This window comes from Onychostruthus taczanowskii, unplaced genomic scaffold (assembly GCF_017590055.1).
Source record: "Onychostruthus taczanowskii isolate IOZ18803 unplaced genomic scaffold, ASM1759005v1 scaffold86, whole genome shotgun sequence".
NCBI lineage: Eukaryota > Metazoa > Chordata > Aves > Passeriformes > Passeridae > Onychostruthus > Onychostruthus taczanowskii.
This window is the reverse complement of record NW_024506552.1, coordinates 12,837-28,064: the sequence shown is the minus strand read 5'-3', so window position 1 is coordinate 28,064 and position 15,228 is coordinate 12,837. Positions and strand designations below refer to the sequence as shown.

Genomic DNA, 15,228 nt, shown 5'->3' with positions numbered 1-15,228 from the left:
GGGGCTTGTGGGAGGCAGGGGCTGAGAACAGCACCCAGGAGCGCGTCAGCGGCGTCCGCTGCTGAATGGGGGACGGCCGGGGCGGGCGGTGCACTACCACCGCCAGGGCCCGCCCTGCGCGTATTACCGGGGTCGCGTATGCGCACACGGAAATTCCCTCCCTCCTGTACCGGCCGCTGACGCGGCGGCAGGAATATGGAGGCGGCAGCAGCGCTGGGTGGGTCGGTGCTGCCAGGCGCCCTCATCGTCCTCATCCTTGTCCTGCTGCTGGCGGTCGCGCTGCACCGCTCTGCTCCGCGGGAGACCCCCACCGCCCCGCAGGACGGTGAGTACCGTGCGGACAGTGGGGCACCGGGCAGCGCGGAGCGGAGTGTAGCTGAACCGTACTCACCGACCCCTCTGCTCCCGCAGGACCCAGGGCGAACGGGCACGCCCGGCCGAAGGAGCCGCGGAAGGCGAAGCCGGCGGCGAGAGCTCGCAGGGAGAAGCCGCACCAGCACAGCTTCGCACACCGGCTGCTGGTGGCTGCCCTCAAGGTACCGCGTGTGCACGGGGCCGGTGCCTTCCCGGTGCTGATGCCAGTGTGCTCCTCGGTACCGGTGTCCCTCCTCGATATTGGTGTCCACCGGTACCCCGTCCCCCCCCGCTGCCGGTGTCCTGCCAGGGTCGGTGCAGGTGTCCCTGTCGATGCTGATGTCCTGACTGTGCCGGTGTCCCTCTTCCACCCCCCCCCCCTCCCCCCGGTGCTGGTGTCCTACTTCTCCTCCCCACCCCCCCGCAGCCTCCGTGACCACCCTCTCTCTGCAGGGCCACAGCAGCCCAGTCACCTGCCTGGACTTCAGCAGCAACGGCAAGTACCTGGCATCATGCTCTGAGGACCGCACAGTGCGGCTGTGGAGCACCCGGGACCTGGCAGGACGGGAGCACCGCTGCCTGCGTGCCAACATGGGGCTGGACCATGCCGAGCTTGTCCGCCTCACCTCCGACTCACGGTATGGCCAGACCTTGTACTGGCACCGGGATGTCCTGCAGAGCCAGTCTCATGGCCAGGCTGTGGTGGGATCAGTGGTGTTGCTCTGGGATGGGTGGAGGCAGCATCTCTCACTGGGGCATCGTGATATCACTGATCCATGGCCTTTCCTGAGAGCAGCTGGAACTTAATCACAGAATCACGGTAGTTTGAATTGGAGGGGACCTCTGGAGATCATCTAGTCCAGCTCCTGGTGGGTTAATGTGGTTTTCAGGGTAAATATCCCTGTGCCCAGGTTGCTGCTCCCATGGAAGGTACCTGTTGAGGTCACTGCCAGCTGACTCTGCAGGTGGAATGTGCTGCTGAGTCTCTCCAGTGGTCAGGAGAGCTCTTGCTGGGTGGGAAATTTGGTGGAATAATGTGTTTTGGCTTTTTGAAGTGGTCTCTTTTAGAAAGAGAGGAAGGGATCTTGTTTCCTGGTGTGGATAATAAATTTCATTCTTTTTCATTCAGTGTTGCAGTTGAGCCAACACAGGGAGAGAACTTGGCGCCCTTGTAAATACTTTTACCTGGCAGCATATCCCTCTTCCCAGGTGCCCCTGAGTGACCTGGGCTGAGCTGGGGCTCAGAGCCTGTTCCTCCACAGGGCTTTCATTGTCTGGCTGGCCAGTGCTGAGACTCTTCGTGTCTACAAGATGGCCAAGAAGGATGATGGTAGCTTCACCTTCACCGCGACTTCTGGGGACTTCCCAAAGAAGCACAAGGCTCCTGTCATTAACATAGGGATTGCAGAGACAGGTATGGAAACGAGCTTCTCACCTCTCCAGATCAGCTTTGATTTCCTTGTGAAGCTGCTGGATTCAGTGTTGGAGTTTTTGGCATTCTCAGGGCTGTGTGCAGCACCAGTACTGAACTCTGTAGTCTATTAGTTTTTTGTTTTTTTTTTTTTTTTTACTTAATTTGCTACCGACTGAATCAAAAGGTGTTGTTTTCACACCAATAATATCCCTGTAACCAGCTCCCCGATATGCACAGTTTCTTAATTTACATTTTCAGGGATGCTGTTGCAAAGAGGTCTGGTCTCAATATTGAGAGGATCGCTGTTCTCTGGGCTGCCGGTCTCTCTTTGATCAGTCAGAAATCTCTCTAGTGAGTTAATATGGTCTGTCTTGAACTTCTGGGATCATCTAGAGCAAAGGTGGAGGTGTGTGGGTGGAAATTACAGTAGTAATGAGGGCTTGATGGATTAATGTGTCAGGTATGTGCCAGTGGCAGTTGGAAGCAGGTGGATGTGAGTTCACCTCTGTAATAGGAGAGCAGGGAAAATGTTAACTGAGACTGGAGCCATGAAAACGAAAACTTAAACCTGCAACAAGTAGCTGGAAGGTAAACAGGCAACTCCCTGCCTGGGCCGAGGTGGCAAAGGGGAAGTGGGAACAAGCAGAAGTCCAGCATGAGCACAACCAGCAATCATGGATCATGGTGTTGTGACTGGGATTCAGTTGCCTGCTTGCAATCCACAACTTGAAAGGTGCTTATCCTTAAGCTGATTTTGGGCATGCACATCAGGTGTAGTGTTTGTTCCTGTTTGTGGCACAGCCCAGTGGGCCTGCACATGGGGCTCCCAGCTCTGCTGGTGGGGCTCAGGGTCCCGAGTACAGGGCACACATGGGCTTAGTGCCTGCTGCCTGCTCAGGAGCCAGGGGAGTACTGAGGCATAACCATGAGCTGAGTCTTCTGATATTGCTCTTTACTCTGTTCTAGGAGACTGAAACTCCTTGGATTTTGGTGCTGCTGCTGGTTTTCTCCAGCTGCAGGTAGAGGTTATCCTGGGGCTTCATTGAGTCGGTGGTAATGTTAGATCTGGGGGCTCTCCTGATCTCTGCCTTTTTTCCCCCAGGGAAGTTTATCATGACAGCTTCTAGTGACACCACCATCCTGATCTGGAGCCCAAAGGGCGAAGTCCTGGCCAGCATTAACACCAACCAGATGAACAATGCCTATGCCACAGTGTCACCCTGTGGGAGGTGAGTGACAGGCAGGATTCCTGGCTGCTCCTTTGCACAGGGTAGCATCAGTTCAGACCACTGGCAGTTAGTTGTTATTGTAATGCAATTTTCTGAGGGTTCCACAGTTGAAAAAGGTATTTTGGCCTCCCCAGAAATGGAGCTGATGTGGGGTCAGGCACTCTTGTGTTGCCATCCTGCCTCAGCACTGCTCTTCTGGTAACCTGAGAACAGCTTTGGCCTCAGGTAGCCGGGGTGGGATAGAGCAAATGGCCTATGCAAAGAAAACAGCATTTTGAACTTGTCTGTGACTTCTTAGAGGTTAATTATAAAAATAAAGGTTTTATTTATGGGAGATCTGTTTTTCGGGAAAATCACTTGCTGCTGTAGGTTGATTTGCCTTGCTCCTGGTGCGAGGAGGTTGGGGATCAAAAGTATTTAGCTCTTCTACTTTGACTGGAGAGTTTCTCATTCCTGAGTTGTTCCGGTGCCCTTCGTTAGTGTTCCCTTTACCAGCCAGGTTTCAGGGAAAAGTGGAAATTCAGCTGACCAGACTTGAGTGCAGGAGTCAGGACGGGTTTGCAGAGCTGTGGCCCTGCCTTGCTCAGGCTCTCTGTAAGAGGCAACCTGTGTCTCTGCTTATTCCTTCACACAGGTTTGTGGCATCCTGTGGCTTTACCCCCGATGTGAAGGTGTGGGAGGTGTATTTTAGCAAGAATGGAGACTTCAGGGAGGTGACCAGAGCTTTTGAGTTGAAAGGCCACACTGCTGGTGTGCAATCATTTTCCTTCTCCAACGACTCAAGGAGGTATGTGTGTGTTACCTGCTCTGAGTTACCCTAATAGCATGTGAGCTCATCTCTTCCAGGGTTTACCAGTTGCACCACTGAGCTGCAGGGGGTAAAACACTGCTCTGGGGAGTCAAATCTGGCTCGTGCCACCTGTGTATTCCCTGCTCATAGGAATCTCATGTGGTTTAACGAGACCAAGTGCTGATGCGGCACCTGGATCAGTGTGGAGACAGATAGGCATGCCAAACCTCTCCCTTGGAGAGGTATCCCTTGAATGGGCTGTAACAAGATCTTCTCAAACCCTCCTGGATTGAGAAATCCTCCGTGGTCATGGTGAGTTCCCAGCATGCTTTGGAACCCTATGTAGATTTGTTGGGACCGATTGGTTTTTCCCCTTTGTACCACCCCCACTTTTCCCCATAAAAACCCCTGCTTCTGCCCTGTTCAGGGGGGAGCTGTTGTCCCTGGCCTCCTTTGCAGGGTGCTGGAATAAAGGGACTCTGTGGAATAACGACACAGCGCTCCTGTCTCTTTGTCCCTGTGCTGGCCAGGGTACACCTCGCAAGGCAGAGCTGAAATCACTGAGAGCTGAAATTGCTGCTCAGAGGTGAGCTGTCTGCCCCTTGCTGAGGTTACTGAAGGACTGCCTGAGACCCCTAGAAAGTTTTCTCTTTCCCAGAGAGAGGTCAGAGGGACCTCTCTCTGGGAAGGTTTGGCGTCCAGGTCAAGCCATCAGACTCCCAACTGGCAAAGCCAACAGATCAGGGCAACCCCTGGTATCAATCCAAGCTGGGGATGAACAGACTGAGAGCAGCCTGGGGGTGCTGGTGAGTGAGAGGTGGACATGTCCCAGCCCAGAAATTCCCCTGGGTTGATCCCACAGTGTGTGGGTAACAAGGGAGAGTAGAATTCTGCCCCTCTTCCCCACTCAGGCGAGACCCCACTGGCAGAGCTGCTTCCAGCTCCCCAGCACAGGAAGGACTTGGAGCTGCTGGAGTGAGTCTAGAGGAGACACCAGCATGAGGGATGGAGCAGCTCTGGTATGAGGAAAGGCTGAGAGAATTGGAATTGCTCAGCCTGGAAAATAGAAGGCTTCAGTTTATGTAATTGTGGCTTTCTAGGACCCGAAAGGAACTGACAAGAAAGATGGGAGAGAGATTATTTACAGGGGCCTGGAGTGACAAGATAAAGGGGAAGGGTTTCAGACTGATAGAGAGCAGGTTATGTGGGATATTAGGAATAAAGACTTGATTGTGAGGGTGGTGAGGCCCTGGCACAAGCTGCCCAGAGAAGATGTGGCTGCCCCACCCCTTGAAGTGTTCAAGGCTGTGTTGGAAGGAGCTTGGAGCAGCCTGGTCTGGTGGTAGGCTTTTTTGCTTTGGAAAGGGAACACAGGCTGTATCTGTATGTAGACTCACCCTTCCCAAAAAATCTCTTTCCACAGAGATTCCTGGTTCATGGGCAGGGCAGGGTAAGAAGTGGCACCCTTTTTCACTACGCTCTCTTGGCTGCAGGATGGCAACTGTGTCAAAGGACGGCACATGGAAGTTCTGGGACACAGATGTGGAGTACAAGAAGCAGCAGGACCCATACGTGCTTCTGACAGGGCAGTGTGCAGTGCTGGAACCATGCCGCATTGCCCTGTCCCCTGACAGCCGCACGGTCGCTGTGGCGGGCAGCACAGACATTGTGGTGTACAACACACGGCGCGGCGAGGAGGAGGAGCGTTTTCTTGGCGTGCACAGCCACTGTATCACAGACCTTGCGTTTGACACCACCGGCCGCTATGTCGTGTCCTGTGGGGACCGTGTTATCCGTGTCTTCCACAACACTGCTGGGCACCGTGCTGTGGTGGAGGAGATGGAAGCCATGCTGAAAAAAACTGGGAACAAAGCCACGCAGGAGAGGCTGGAGCAGCAGATCTCCAGTGCTCGCAAAGCGTTGGCTGCCATCTATGGCAAGAAGCACTAAGCTACCTGTACACCTGTACAGCAGGAGGCAACTGTGCTCTGCCTTGGGGATGGTTTTCTTTTTTTTTTTTTTTATTTTAATAACTGTGAACAATAGTAATAAAAGAGTGCCTGGGTCCTTCCTTGTGTGCTCTGTGATGGGTAGGGACAGGGCTGGGGACGGTGGCATCTCCCAGTGTCACAGTCTTGGGTTGTTTTCCCCCCGGGCTTAGATCATCAGTATCCTATGAAACTGATTGCTAAGGCAATGCCTACGAGTTCTCCTGAGCTTAGAAATGGGAGTTGTGTGGATTTGGGGTAGGTTTTTTGGTTGGTTGGTCGGTTTTTTTTTCCCAAGAGAGCTGCCAAAGTTCAATGTTGATGCTAAACGGTGGGGATTCTGCTGCATGGAACGGGGCAGTGCTGTAACGGTGCAGCATTCCCCCGGCCCGGGATCTCAGGGTGATCTCACGGTGGTTTGCAGCGGGACCTGCCCCAAAGGAAGATGGCGGTGCACCGTCGCCGCGTCCGCGCGTCGTTTCCGTGCCCGCTGTGGGTCGCGTAAGTCTGCGCAGGCGCAGCAGCCGGGGCGTGTCGGGCGTGGTGACGCAGGAAGCGCAGCGCGCGGGCGGGCCACGCAGAGCGCGTGCGCGGGGCCGGGTGCGCCGGCGGGTGCGGCGGGGCCGGTGCTGCGGGGCTGCGCGCGCCATGTCGGGGCGCTCGGTGCGGGCCGAGACCCGCAGCCGCGCCAAGGATGACATCAAGAAGGTGATGGCAGCCATCGAGCGCGTCCGCAGATGGTGAGGGCGGGCCCGCGGGGGGGGAGGGCCCCGCCGCCCGCGCGCAGCCAATCACCGTACCGCGGGATGCGACTCGGGAGTGCGCGCCCAACCAGCGGGTGCGGGCGGGGGGGCGGCGACCAATGGGAGCGGGGCGGTGTGGGAAGCGCCTGTGATGGGCGGTTGGTCCAGCCACTCACAGTGCGGGGGGCGGGGGGAGTGCTGCGCCGTGCTGAGCTGACGCTCCTCTGGGCCAAGCGGAGCGTGGCGGGATGGAGGGGTTTGTTGCCATGGTGGCCCAGGCCCGGTCCGGCCCGTCACGGTTGTGTCCCGCAGGGAGAAGAAGTGGGTGACGGTGGGCGACACGTCCCTGCGGATATTCAAGTGGGTGCCAGTGGCGGACAGTAAGGAGGTGGGCACCGCGCGTGGAGACGAGCCGGGAGCCACCGCCCACAGCCAGCCTAGCTCCCTTAACAACCCCCCTTAAGTTGAGCTCTGAGCCTCCCCCAGCCCTACCGACCACCGAAGCCCTCCGAGCCCCCCAGTTCCGCCGAACGCCACCAAACCCCCCTGAGTTCCCTCCAAGTCGACCCCTGAGTCCTCGCCAAGCCAGCACTCGAGCCCCCGCTGAGCCCTCCCAGCCCTGCTGAACACCTTTGAGGCTCCACCGAGCTCCTCCTGCCCTATCGAGATCCCCCCAGCGCCCCCAAGCCCCTGCTCCCTCCCCAAGCTGACTCCCAAACCCCACCAAGTCCCTTCTGAAGCTGCATGAGCCCCTGTGAAGCCTTCTTGGGCACCCCCCAGCCCCAAAGAGCCCCTTCAGCTAACCTGAGCCTCCCCTGAATTATCGAGCGCCCTGAGCTCCCTTGAGCCCCCTCCTGCTTCTCTCAAGACTCTCTGCTTGACTCCTCCAAGGATTTGCTTTACTCGGTGTCATTCCTAGATGGGCGTCAGCTCCTCCTCTCTCTCCTGATTCCCAGTCCCTTCATAGATGGAGTTTTGCCTCCCACTTAGTAATGTGCCCCCAAAGCCAAGGGAAAAGGCCAGCTTGAGCACATCTCTCTGGGCTTCTGGAGACAGAAAGGGGAATGGTTCTTCTGAAGCAGCATGTGTTTCTCTGACATTGTGTTTGTAATTTTCTTTCTCTCCTCAAGAAAGAGAAATCCAAATCTAGTAGCAGCACGACCCGAGAACCCAATGGCTTCCCAGCTGACACCTCTGCCAACTCCTCCCTCCTTCTGGAGTTCCAAGGTGCGTCTGGGCTGAGGTCCCTTCAACGTGGAGAAAGACTCCAAGGCTGTGCAGCAGCTGGGACATTGCTGGTTCTGTGTGCTGCTGGTATGGGGAAGAGCACTGCTTGCCCCTGAACACTGGTGTGGAATGAGAGCTATGAAGTTGAGCTGTGGAGTTGGGCTAATCCACTTCTGGATTGTCCCTGTCCAAACTGTTCATTTTTGCTCTTAGAGTCTTAATGGGCTGTTTCTGGTATCTTCAGTGGGAAGCTTCACAGCCAGCTGGAGGACTGGGGTTTCCTGATCCCCCCTTTCCATGCTCTGCTGGGGAGAGGCCAAGAGCCACGTGCAGCCAAGCTTGATTTTCCAACAGTTACTTCCATGGACCTTAGGGTGAAGGGGCAAAGGCTGTCCCTGGCCTTGCTCTTGATCTAGGCACTGTGGCGCAGCCAGGAGAGGATCCAGCAGTGCCAGACTCACTGCTGAAGTAGTGTGCACATCTGCCCAGCCCCACTCTGGGTGTGGCTAAGGAAAATCAGGAATTTGCTGGCAGTCCCAGGAGATGTGGTGGGGTTATGTTGCAGGTCTGCAGTTTGTCAAGGTGTGTGCCAGGCCTGCTTCCTCACTGGGAGACAGGTGCTGAGCATTAATCCTTGTGTTGCTTCACAGAGGAGGAACAAAACCATGGTACACAGCAGGAGATTCTTGCCCTTGGATGCCCAGGGCCCTCCCAAGTTGCAGGTGTAGGATTTGGCAGTGCTCATTCCCATTCCCAGGGCAGGAATATTCCCTCTCCCATGGCTAGTTGCGTATATGATTCCCACTGTGTTCTGGAGGGACTCGGCCTTGTGCCTGACAGCACTTAGGCTGATGTGGAACAGTATATCCCCTGTTTAGCTCTGACCATGCTCTGCCTTCTCAGCAAGACCCCAGCTTGCAGTGCCACCCTGGGCTGCCTGTACCCCTGCATTAAGGTGCTCTTTTTCACCAGGTGCTGTTTCTGCAGATGAGAACAGCAACCAGAGCTCCCTGTCTGATGTATACCAGCTCAAGGTGGACAGCAGCCCCAACTCCAGCCCCAGTCCTCAGCAGAGTGAGTCCATGAGTCCTGCCCACACGTCTGACTTCCGCACAGACGACTCGCAGCCTCCTACCCTGGGGCAGGAGACCCTGGAAGGTGGGTGCTGGGCGGAGAAGGGAGGAGGCAGATGGGTGGGCAGAGGGAAGGCCCCTCCAGGGCTGTTGGTGGGTGGCCTTGGCACTGCTAGAAGCTGACAGGGCATTGGGGACTTCTTTAGCTAGGTGTTCTGTCCTGGGTCAGCACTGACCTGGGTGCTGGGTCTGCATTTTTGTTGACCTACCTGTTCTCTCCAGAGCCTTCCCTGCCTTCCTCAGAAGTGGCAGATGAGCCTCCCACTCTCACAAAGGAAGAGCCAGTCCCCCTTGAGACTCAGGTAAGGGAAGGGGGATTGAATCCATCTCTAAATGTGCATGGACCCAGATTGGCCCTTTGACCATTGTTGCTGCTTCTTGTCGCAGAAGCATCTTACTGGATGGACTTGCTCTGCAGTCCTGAAGTGCCCCCTGGGAGCTCCCAGAACCTCCTGGTTTCGTGAGCTTTGGTCTTTATCCCCTGGTTCAGATCAAGTGTTGAAGTGTGAGGGAAGGATATGGGGGTGTGGGAAAATGACAATTCTGGCACACTCCAGGGCTGGAGTGGGTTCCCATTCCTGGTGCCCTGGGGTCTGTGCATAGGTGACAGCCTGGGCTGTCCCCATGGTGTGACACAGCCTTGTCTAGGTGTGCGTAACTCGGTGTCACTGCCTGTGACATCTGGCTCTTGCAGGTAACTGAAGAGGAGGAGGACTCTGGTGCGCCACCTCTGAAGAGATTTTGTGCTGACCAGAACTCTGTGTGCCACACAGCCTCGGAGAGCTAACCTGCCTGGCCCGGCACCTTCGCCAGCCCCTTGCAGAGCTGCCTGACCTCTCCAGGACCAGCGTTTCCCTCCAGCCTGCCCCTTCCCCAGCGTCGGGGCTCCCACCACTCACATCAAGTGCGCCCTGCCCTACCCTGCCCTGCCCTGCCCTTCCAGATGGATGGGGCTGCTGCCAGTACCTGCAATTTTGCCTCTATTTATTGGCTCCCTCTCTCCCTGCTCCCTGCCCTAGAGCTGGGGGTCTCTGCTGGGTGGGCTGCATGCATGGGGGGGTTCTCCATGGGTCTCCCTGCTCTCCATGGTCCCCAGAACACTGGCAGATTCTGTTTGCCTGCTTGTGGCTCCCCTGCCTGCCCTTCCCCTGGGTGCTGGAAACAGGAGAGCCACCTTCCACCTGCTCCGGGTGATGTATTCACTCGGTTGTGGGAGCAGGTGGTGGTGGGTGTGGGGGGCAGTGAGTGGGCGGCCGGCAGGGACCCACTGGGACGCTGTGCAATAAGCTGCTAGTTTAAGCCATTCATGCTGGGAGAGAGGGGAGCGCTTTCCCCTTCCCCCGGAGGGCAGGTACTGACCGGCCTCAGCTCTGCCTCGAGGCACAACTCCAGCCGAATAGAATTTGCAGTCCCCCGGGAGCCGCTGCCCTGTGCTGGAGGGCCTTGCCCCGGCCTAGGTACCCGCTGTCCCCGAGGTGGGAGAGGAATCAGCAGGGTGCTGGAGCCCCCGGGAAGTGCTCCCACCCTGGGGCTCTGCCGCTCCCCAATACCCGCTGCCCTCCCCAGCCCCACTCTCCTCCCGCTGCCACTGCATGTCCCGCCGAGTCCGTGATCGAGCCTGGTGAAGCTGGAGGCGCGGCCGCGCGTGGAAGTGGAAAGTTATTTTAGCACTGAATAGAATATTTTTAAAATTAAATTGTTTGAAATACAGATGCAGAGCACGATGTCGGCCGGGTGGGGAGGGGCCGTGCGGGAAGAGAAGAGAAGGGAAGGGAAGTTTCCGCTAAACGGGACCATGTGCCCGCACTCGCCGCCTACGGCGCCCACGGAGCCCGCCCGGAGCCCGATTCCCCGGAAGTTCGGTCCGCGCCCGGTGCCCGTTCTCCACACTTTCCTCCCTGCCGGTCGCCGGCGCTGTCTAGAGCGGGCGGGGGACAGCCCCGATCCCGAGACGAGGCGGCAGCAGCACCCGGCGGGACCGGCTCGAGGCGGGTGGGAGGGAAGAGGAGCCTGGGACGGCACCCCCGCCCTACGCAGCGGCTCCGACCACGGCCCCGGCCCAGGGCTCTGCCCGCTCCGCAGGCGCCCCCGCCCACCCAAGGGACTCTGCCCGCGGGGCGGGGCTTTTCGCCCTCAGGGACCGCGGGGGCCGGGAAAAATCGGCCGCGACTGAGGGAGGCGGGGATGTGCTTCGGACGTGACTTCAGGGCTGTGCTAGAGCGCCCAAGCAATTCCCATCATTAACCCGCGGCCTCCGCACCAAGCCCGCTCAGACCTGACTGCCCTTGCAATAAATTGTTTTAATTTTCACTTTCATTTTCCAATGTTTCCTTTTCCCCAAGTTTTCTTGGTCCCGATACCGTGTGTATGCCCTTCTTTGCATGTCCAGTGAAGGGTAGTGGAGCTGGGGAATGGTCTGGAGCACATTTGATAAGGAGCAGCTGAGGAACTTGGGGGGACTCTGGATAAAAGGAGGCTCAAGGGGGACCTGCTTGCTCTGCACAACTCCCTGAGAGGAGGGTGCAAGCAAAGTGAGGGTTGGGCTCTGCTCCCACAGAACAAGGAGTGGCATGAGGGGAAACAGTCTCGAGTTTTCTCAGGAGAGATTTAGGTTGAACATCTGGGAAAAGTTTCCTCAGTGAAAGGGTTCTCCAGCTCTGGCACAGGCTGCTCAGGCCAGTGGTGGAATCACCATCTGTGGAGGGATTTAACAGATGTGTAGATGTGGCACGTGGGGAGGGACATGGGTTAGTGGTGGCCTTGGCAGTGCTATGGGACCAGTTGGACTCCATAGCCTCAGAGCTTTCCTAACCCTAACAATTCTGTGATAATCATGAAGTGTTTTTGATAATATATCATTTCAGGATCAGGATGCCCAGCCAGGAGAGGCAGCTGCTGATTGATTTGAACACAAACTATCCTGATGTGTTGGTAGTTATTGGGAAAACACTTTTAGGAAAGAGTTCCAGAAAGAAGAAGTCTAGCAATCAGAAAACAGAAAAAGTATTTTCCATAGCAATGTGTGCATTGCTGAATTCAGGAGGAGGAATATTAAGAATGGACAGTGAGGAAAGAATTACTTCTTCTGGGAGGATGGCATTTGTGGAGACATAGAGACGAGCCTCAGAGATTGCACTAGCAGAAGCAAGGCCTCTGAATACTTTGCATGGATGCAGCAGGGGAGTAACCTGCTGCTTTTTGTTAAAACATGGAGCTGTGGAGGCCCAGAGATGGGGGGTGCAGCCACAAAGTTGCACCTCTGCAGCTTAACCACTGGTTTGTTTTATAGGGCCAGCATATTGGTTTATTCTGTGACTTCCAGAGAAGCTCCTGAATTCCTGAGGAAGAAAAACTGTGCCAAGTGCCACACTGAGAATGAACTGACCCCCAAGACAGCTCAGCTGAGTTTTGATGGGGGAGCAAAAGAGACTCCTCTGAACATCCAAGAGCACAACATCCAAAATGCTGTGGCGAGATTTATAAAGAAAGATGAAGTGCTGGTTGGGGAGGTCCTGGGTTTCACAGAGGCAACACATATTGAATTTAAGGAATGCAGTACAAAGAGTAGCTTGTAATATATCAGAAAAAAACCCTTCCTAAATACATCTCTGCCTTTGCAAACACTGAGGGTGGATTTTTTGGTGTGGATGACAACGGTAAAGTCACCGGGACCGACAGTAACATAGAGAAAGTAGCCTTAGAACAAACAGTAGCTGATGCCATTGGCTCAATGCGAGCCCATCACTTCTGTGGCTCTGGGGCTGGTGTGCAGATGCAAATGCACATCTTGCGTGTTTATGACCAAGCAGGCTGCTCACAGGGCTATGCCTGTGCCATGCACATTGAGCCGTCCTGCTGCCCTGTGTTCGATGATGACCCTCAATCCTGGATGGTGCTGGGCATTGTCAGGGAGGAGAGTGTGGGGGACTGGGCACTGACCAAAAGACTGAGCATCAGGAAATGGATGGAGTTCATGACAGCTGCAGACCCAGATAAATAAAACCTGCATTTATGTTAGTGTCAGCTTCATTTCCGTGTTCTGCTGCAAATGTTCAGGAGGAAAGATCAACTTGTTTTCAGGGTGTTCTCACCAAACCTAGAGAGGGACATTTGACCCATGCCCAGCCACAGGCACTGGGATGATGGTGCAGTTACTGGCTTGCAGTGGCATCCCTATCCCTGAACTCATTCAGCGGGACTTCTTCAAGCAGTACCAGTCATAGAATCATGGGGTGGTTTTGGTCGGAACACAACTGCCCACAAGACAGTGGGTTGCCAGGCTTCCCTTCATATGGAAAAGGGCCATCAGTTCATTGTCAGGCACTGTAATCCAAAAATGAGATTCTGCCTCCTAAATTTGTGAATATCAGAGGATTCCTTCCAGATGAAATCTGCCAGGCTCTGGCTGGCCTTGGACTCCTGAGGCTGTATCTCCACTGCCTCTGAGACAGTGGGTTGTGAGGCTTTCCTTCCAATGGAAAAGAGCTAACATTCACAGTCAGACTCCTAGGGCTAAAAGTGGGATTCTGCCTCCTAAAATTGTGAACGTTGGAGGATTGTTACAAGATGAAAGCTGCCAGGAGTTATGGCTCTGGCTGGCTTTGGGCTCCTGGGGGCTGCCTCTGAACTGCTCCTGAGACACTGAGTTGCTGGGTTAGGTCCAGTTGTAAGGGGTAATGGTTAGGGTAGTTAAAAATGGTAACTTTTCTTATATTTTATACATATATATAAAATAATTTTTATAAAAATTGATTTCCAAATACAAGCCTTTATTTACTGTTTTATATGCAGGATCTTAAGAATATAAGGAATTCTAAATACAGATATATAGGGTTTTTGAAAATACAAATGTAACTTTTCGTATATATATTTTAAACAAGAAAGGGCTTGAAAAATGGGAGAAAATATGATCTCTATGAGGGGAATAGAAATAGCTCTGTGTATTCAAACAAAAAGCATTTTTGTGCGTCACTCAAAGGCTGAGATCTTGGTTGGTACTTAAATCGCTGCTGCCACCTGGTGACAAGTATGAGGTACTGCGCATATATGCTGTTTAATGACTCAGTAGTGTCACCTGCAGAGTAAAAGCGGTACTGCAACTAAGAAATGTTGCATGTGCCATGACTTAAACGACTCGCTGCGGCCACCTGCAGCTAAAAAGCGGTACTGCAGCTAAGAAACGCACACGCGGACGGTGAGTGACTTGTCGAAGTGTCACTGTGGCGCTTTCCATGTCTGCCCTTGCCTCCTGTTGGCCCTGGAGAACACGTGGTGCCTGGGAGCACCAGGCACGAGACCCAGCTGCAGCGGCAGTGGCTGAGGAGATTTGTAGTGAGCCAAGTGAGGAGAGAGGGTTCTTGCCATGTGCTGTTGGGCTTTGGCTGCAGGAACTCACATGACTTGAAGGGCTTGGAATGCAAGCTCTGTGAGAAACCACTGAGGGAGCTGGGGTTGTTTAGGCTGGAGGAAAGGAGACTCAGAGGTGACTTTATCACTCTCTACAATTACCTGTGTTATGAATGTTATGAGCCTATTTGTCCAATTCAAGAAACTACAAACTTAAAATTTAGCAGCAGTTTTAATTGGGGTCATCAATTTTAATTAAGATGAAATAATACAATCAGATATAATTCACTGTTCAGATGGGTTGCCAGGCTTCCCTTCATATGGAAAAGGGCCATCAGTTCATTGTCAGGCACTGTAATCCAAAAATGAGATTCTGCCTCCTAAATTTGTGAATATCAGAGGATTCCTTCCAGATGAAATCTGCCAGGCTCTGGCTGGCCTTGGACTCCTGAGGCTGTATCTCCACTGCCTCTGAGACAGTGGGTTGTGAGGCTTTCCTTCCAATGGAAAAGAGCTAACATTCACAGTCAGACTCCTAGGGCTAAAAGTGGGATTCTGCCTCCTAAAATTGTGAACGTTGGAGGATTGTTACAAGATGAAAGCTGCCAGGAGTTATGGCTCTGGCTGGCTTTGGGCTCCTGGGGGCTGCCTCTGAACTGCTCCTGAGACACTGAGTTGCTGGGTTAGGTCCAGTTGTAAGGGGTAATGGTTAGGGTAGTTAAAAATGGTAACTTTTCTTATATTTTATACATATATATAAAATAATTTTTATAAAAATTGATTTCCAAATACAAGCCTTTATTTACTGTTTTATATGCAGGATCTTAAGAATATAAGGAATTCTAAATACAGATATATAGGGTTTTTGAAAATACAAATGTAACTTTTCGTATATATATTTTAAACAAGAAAGGGCTTGAAAAATGGGAGAAAATATGATCTCTATGAGGGGAATAGAAATAGCTCTGTGTATTCAAACAAAAAGCATTTTTGTGCGTCACTCA

General features: G+C 54.0%; 3 protein-coding genes across 5 annotated transcripts; all 3 read left to right on the top strand.

Annotated features, from left to right (window-relative positions):
- The first annotated feature begins 82 nt into the window (after window positions 1–82).
- Window positions 83–5,852, top strand: TBL2 (transducin beta like 2). The gene is made up of 7 exons (XM_041425052.1): window positions 83–325; window positions 412–536; window positions 808–992; window positions 1,617–1,768; window positions 2,871–2,997; window positions 3,632–3,784; window positions 5,281–5,852. The coding sequence occupies exons 1-7, from the start codon at window positions 196–198 to the stop codon at window positions 5,735–5,737; spliced, it is 1,329 nt and encodes a 442-aa protein (XP_041280986.1). The 5' UTR covers window positions 83–195; the 3' UTR covers window positions 5,738–5,852.
- Window positions 5,853–6,325: 473 nt separating this feature from the next.
- BCL7B (BAF chromatin remodeling complex subunit BCL7B) lies at window positions 6,326–10,588 on the top strand. Of its 3 annotated transcripts, none has more exons than XM_041425043.1 (6): window positions 6,326–6,515; window positions 6,831–6,906; window positions 7,649–7,745; window positions 8,733–8,903; window positions 9,101–9,180; window positions 9,573–10,588. In XM_041425043.1, exons 1-6 carry the CDS (start codon window positions 6,424–6,426, stop codon window positions 9,663–9,665), a joined length of 609 nt encoding a protein of 202 aa, XP_041280977.1. In that variant the 5' UTR covers window positions 6,326–6,423; the 3' UTR covers window positions 9,666–10,588. The 3 variants fall into 3 exon arrangements, with proteins under 3 accessions (XP_041280977.1, XP_041280976.1, XP_041280978.1); XM_041425042.1 differs by having other exon boundaries at window positions 6,327–6,515; window positions 8,718–8,903; XM_041425044.1 differs by having other exon boundaries at window positions 6,338–6,483; window positions 8,718–8,903.
- A 671-nt stretch (window positions 10,589–11,259) lies between these two features.
- LOC121346868 (schlafen family member 13-like) lies at window positions 11,260–12,878 on the top strand. Its single transcript, XM_041425011.1, is given in 4 exon segments — window positions 11,260–11,276; window positions 11,758–11,983; window positions 11,986–12,459; window positions 12,462–12,878. Coding segments are annotated over 4 exon segments (1,134 nt in total).
- Window positions 12,879–15,228: the final 2,350 nt, after the last annotated feature.

Excerpts from the sequence above, each read along its gene's own strand:
- TBL2 (XM_041425052.1), top strand. The coding sequence starts at position 196 with ATGGAGGCGGCAGCAGCGCTGGGTGGGTCGGTGCTGCCAGGCGCCCTC. Across the intron at positions 326-411 it reads CCCCACCGCCCCGCAGGACG|GACCCAGGGCGAACGGGCAC; the intron begins GTGAGTACCGTG and ends CTGCTCCCGCAG. Across the intron at positions 1,769-2,870 it reads CATAGGGATTGCAGAGACAG|GGAAGTTTATCATGACAGCT; the intron begins GTATGGAAACGA and ends TTTTTCCCCCAG.
- BCL7B (XM_041425042.1), top strand. The coding sequence starts at position 6,424 with ATGTCGGGGCGCTCGGTGCGGGCCGAGACCCGCAGCCGCGCCAAGGAT. Across the intron at positions 8,904-9,100 it reads GGGGCAGGAGACCCTGGAAG|AGCCTTCCCTGCCTTCCTCA; the intron begins GTGGGTGCTGGG and ends TGTTCTCTCCAG. Across the intron at positions 9,181-9,572 it reads CAGTCCCCCTTGAGACTCAG|GTAACTGAAGAGGAGGAGGA; the intron begins GTAAGGGAAGGG and ends TGGCTCTTGCAG.